Raw genomic sequence first — 3,974 nt, forward strand, 5'->3', positions numbered from 1 at the left:
GGGGGGGGTTCAAGCGTCCGAGGCGCGTAGCGCCGCAGAAGGGGGAGTTTCCCCTCCCCTAGGTGAAAAAAACAATTTTTCTAGGCCCTAGAAGCAATCTCTCGTATTCTGGGAAATCCTTTTAGTCTAATTATTAACAAGTATAACCCGACTTTTCATAGAAATTATTTGTTGTACTTCATTAAGTAGTTTTTGATTTACATAAACCTTCGATGTGTATAGACATAACAACATTATTTTATGAGACTAAAACTTTCAAGAAGATTGTTTTATTCTTTCCTTTTTCATGATCGATACGGTCGGTCCATATTAAGCATAAAAAAGGAAATTAATAAAAAATATATGATCAACAAAAAATCCTGAAATTTTAGTGAATGCTTGAGTAACTGGAAACAGGTGGATGGTAAAATGTTATTACTTTTACAACAGAGTATTGTTAGGGGTACTAAAACTTCATTGCAACACATGTTTGAATTGATGTGCAATAGCCTTAAGTGAAGCCGTTCTAACCTAAATATTGTAGAAATATGAATACATGTTCATACATAGAATCATTTTTACGACGGACTTTAAGGGCAACCACGTTCAAGTCATTAGTTCACACATGTTTGGTTGAATAGGAAATGAGTACCCGTATCCATATATTAGGAACCGTATTGGAATGGCACATTTGTTGACAGATTGTTGAAAAGGTGAGTAAGTGTATGATATGACTTTGACATCATGGTATGGCATGTTGGATATGTACAACATCGAAGACGAGGGAAGAATTGGAAGCAAAACACATAAAATGGCTGGAAAGTAGTGCCAATACATATTAAAAGTAACATACAAACCTTTCCTGTAGATACGGAACCTCATTATCATCTGTATCCAGACGCAAAATGAGAACACTTTTAGTTTCACTTGTATATCCATCCATGCTCCCCCATATCGAACACATACTGACTCTAACAAACAGTCTTTACATCACTTTCTATGACAGAGTCCGATTATTCATTGCTGGGAGACAAACCATTAACACGCATCGCCTAACTCAAGCCTTTTGCAACATTCAATTAAATATGGAAATTATAACTAATAAAAAGTGTGCACATCATCGCCGACAGCATATCGGATAAACACACCTGTTTTAAATGTCATCAAACTAATCACAATTATTTTTGAAACAACACAATCCATATGATGTGACCCGCCCCCCAGACCTCCATCGCTCGACATTAAAAGGCAATGTTATTTTATAATATATATCATAACGTTTATGTAGCCAACATGTTGGTCTATAATGAAGGCTAAAGTGGTTTAACTTGAACATAGTCAATAAAGTCACCTAAAGAAGCCGGTGGATGAGACGATACAGGTTTATAGGACAATGATTAAATATCGTGGAGGTGAAATTTATTAGACGTTCGTTTACAATGTGAAAGTAAACAAAAATGATCTACGTCCGTTTTATCTACCGGCCCGTCAGTAGGGCCCGAAGATTTAGGGGATTTAAATCTTACTTTCCACTTCATTGTGGGAGTTTTAATTGAATATTTCCATCAGCTATTTAATGCCTTTATCTGATGAGGTAAAGCCTCGGCATTATCGTCTATGAATTGCAATCAAAACAAATACTCAGATCACTATAGTAACAAAGTACAAACTGACATATTTTAAACAACAGCGTTATGTTTTCTTGAAAGGAAAAATCTTTACCATTTTTCAGAACACATTATCAGCATATGTTCAAAGTGAACAGGCATTACACAGAATAATCAAATGTATGATTTATATGTCATTTCTGGGCGGTAACGAGCTTGAGTTGTAGGTTGATAGTGTATAAAGCTAATATAGGAAATCGTCTACAAGTGGGGATGCCATATTCTTATACTGATATCACGTAGCTGTACATGTATATACTTTATAGAACGCTACAAAATAACTATATCACTAAATCAAAGTTGTGATGTGAGGTTTGAGTTAACGATCAATAATATAGACATGTCCTTTATATTAAGAGAAACAAATCTATTCCGTTTATAAAAAAATACTTTATCAACGAAAATAATATTTAACACATTAATGGAAATCTATCATTATGTTATCTTTTTCATTTTCTTTATGGATTGTATTAATATTTTCATATGAATTTATTTATAATACTTGTGTATTTATATGTATGAAATAAAAGCTGGTTTTATAGTATAGTTATTTTACATGTTCGTTGGAAATTGGGTGGATTAGTGTATGCCTGTTATACCTTATTACTTGTTATTTTTTATACCATTGACATATTTGTTGGAATATAAGTTTCTAGTTCTTGAACTTGTCAATATTTTATTCTATCATAAAGTTAAGCATGCTTCAATATGATGGATAAAAGTGTATTTGCTCAGTTTATTAACATATAGATATGCATATTTGGGCAATATCGGTAAAATCAATGTATTTTGATTTATTTGCAGTAAGAAACTTCTTATGCATGGTAATAAGTGTAAACCGGCAACTCCATCATTCAATAAGGACACATGAGGGTAGTTTAAATCAATTTAATATAAAAATCGAAGTTTGAGTCTATTTAAACTATACAAAAGTCTGCATAGCTTCAGTAGACCTAAATTTGACGAATGAGCTTCATGTACCTACTGAGCGCTTAGTGCTTTTCCTATACCAAATTGTCACATACATAGTATACATTGGAAAAGTTAATTCTGTTTTGTGTCTGAAATAGCATTGTAACAAGTATTGCACTGGAAACGTTATCATTAATTGAACACATTTGTCTATCATTTTTAATCCCAATGTCTCACTGCGTGGTTCACGAGATCAAACTTCTCTCTATATCGGGATCCTATTTGCGGTAGAAACAAGGTCAATAGACAATACTTTGTAAAGGAAAGTATTTAATTTAATATATTTTTCTTTTCTTAGATCATAATTGTTTGAAGAAAATCAATCATTTCAAATATAGTCTACAACTTAGACATCAGGCATGTCTTGATAGAATATGTTTTTTTTTCTCTCTTATATAAACGTGCATAATATTCCCTAAATACCTTACCTAAATAACAGATCAACTTTATATAACAATATGGTTTAAATGATTGGTACCTCCAAACACACATAATTATATAGTGTAACATTATACACATGTATAAAGTGGGGGTCAGTTTCAGTTCATTCCCATAAAAAAACTAAAGGTATAAAAGTATGGCACACGGCGTAAATACTAAGCCACTGACGTAACAGTGAGATTGGATTATCAAGAGGTCAATACCGGTACTATAAGACATTGTCCGTCCTATACGGAAATTTATTTAACGCATATATATATTACCAATGTAAAATAGACTGCTTAAACTACAGTAATACTTGCCTAATAGTGACACATATTGAAGGTGTCTGCTTGTCTTTTAAAAAGAAACAAGTAACCATTTGTCACGATAATGAAAGTTCGACACCTGACAAAGTGATGGTATTTGTATACATCTATTTGAATGAAACAACAATACAACGTTTTATTGTATACTTACGACGGCCGAATCGTGATAAACCCTGTGGTCTTCGATCTTCTGATCTTGATCTTAGGAAGAATACAAAACTCGGTGCGGCTCCGGTCCTCCTTGTTCCGGAACCCATCGTATAAACTTAGCTGTAAACAAAAGTCGGTACTTAGAAATGGTTGCAGACTCTGTCTTCTCATTGGCAATAACATCTTCCTATTATCAACGAAGCTATCTGTCTCTGTTGGAAACTTAGACCGTACTTGTAACATGATTAAAATACAAACTCTACCGTTCTACAAGGAAACAAATAACGTTTTTAATTCTATACCATAATTTAAAACATTTTAAAATAGTTTTGAAAGAAAGTCTTGTTATCAAGTAATACACAGCATTTTTTATGTACGTGTTTTAAAATTTACAAAGAAAAAGTCTGTTATATTTATCACGAGTAATCGCATTTAATTCTCTGCGGGGATACGTTTT

The 3,974-nt window shown here is 32.9% G+C and overlaps 1 protein-coding gene across 2 annotated transcripts in view; it reads right to left on the minus strand.

Annotated features, from left to right (window-relative positions):
• LOC110455486 (cyclic nucleotide-binding domain-containing protein 2-like) overlaps positions 1–3,752 on the minus strand; it is a 60,915-nt gene extending 57,163 nt beyond the window's left edge. Inside the window, exon 1 of one of the 2 annotated variants that reach the window (XM_021505648.1) lies at positions 3,519–3,752. In XM_021505648.1, the coding sequence (XP_021361323.1) occupies positions 3,519–3,700 (182 nt within the window). In that variant the 5' untranslated portion in view covers positions 3,701–3,752. Of the gene's footprint in view, positions 1–836; positions 1,027–3,518 lie in introns of those variants that run through there. The other variant, XM_021505649.1, reaches the window with a different exon arrangement.
• Positions 3,753–3,974: the final 222 nt, after the last annotated feature.

Source organism: Mizuhopecten yessoensis, unplaced genomic scaffold, assembly GCF_002113885.1.
Source record: "Mizuhopecten yessoensis strain PY_sf001 unplaced genomic scaffold, ASM211388v2 scaffold8231, whole genome shotgun sequence".
NCBI lineage: Eukaryota > Metazoa > Mollusca > Bivalvia > Pectinida > Pectinidae > Mizuhopecten > Mizuhopecten yessoensis.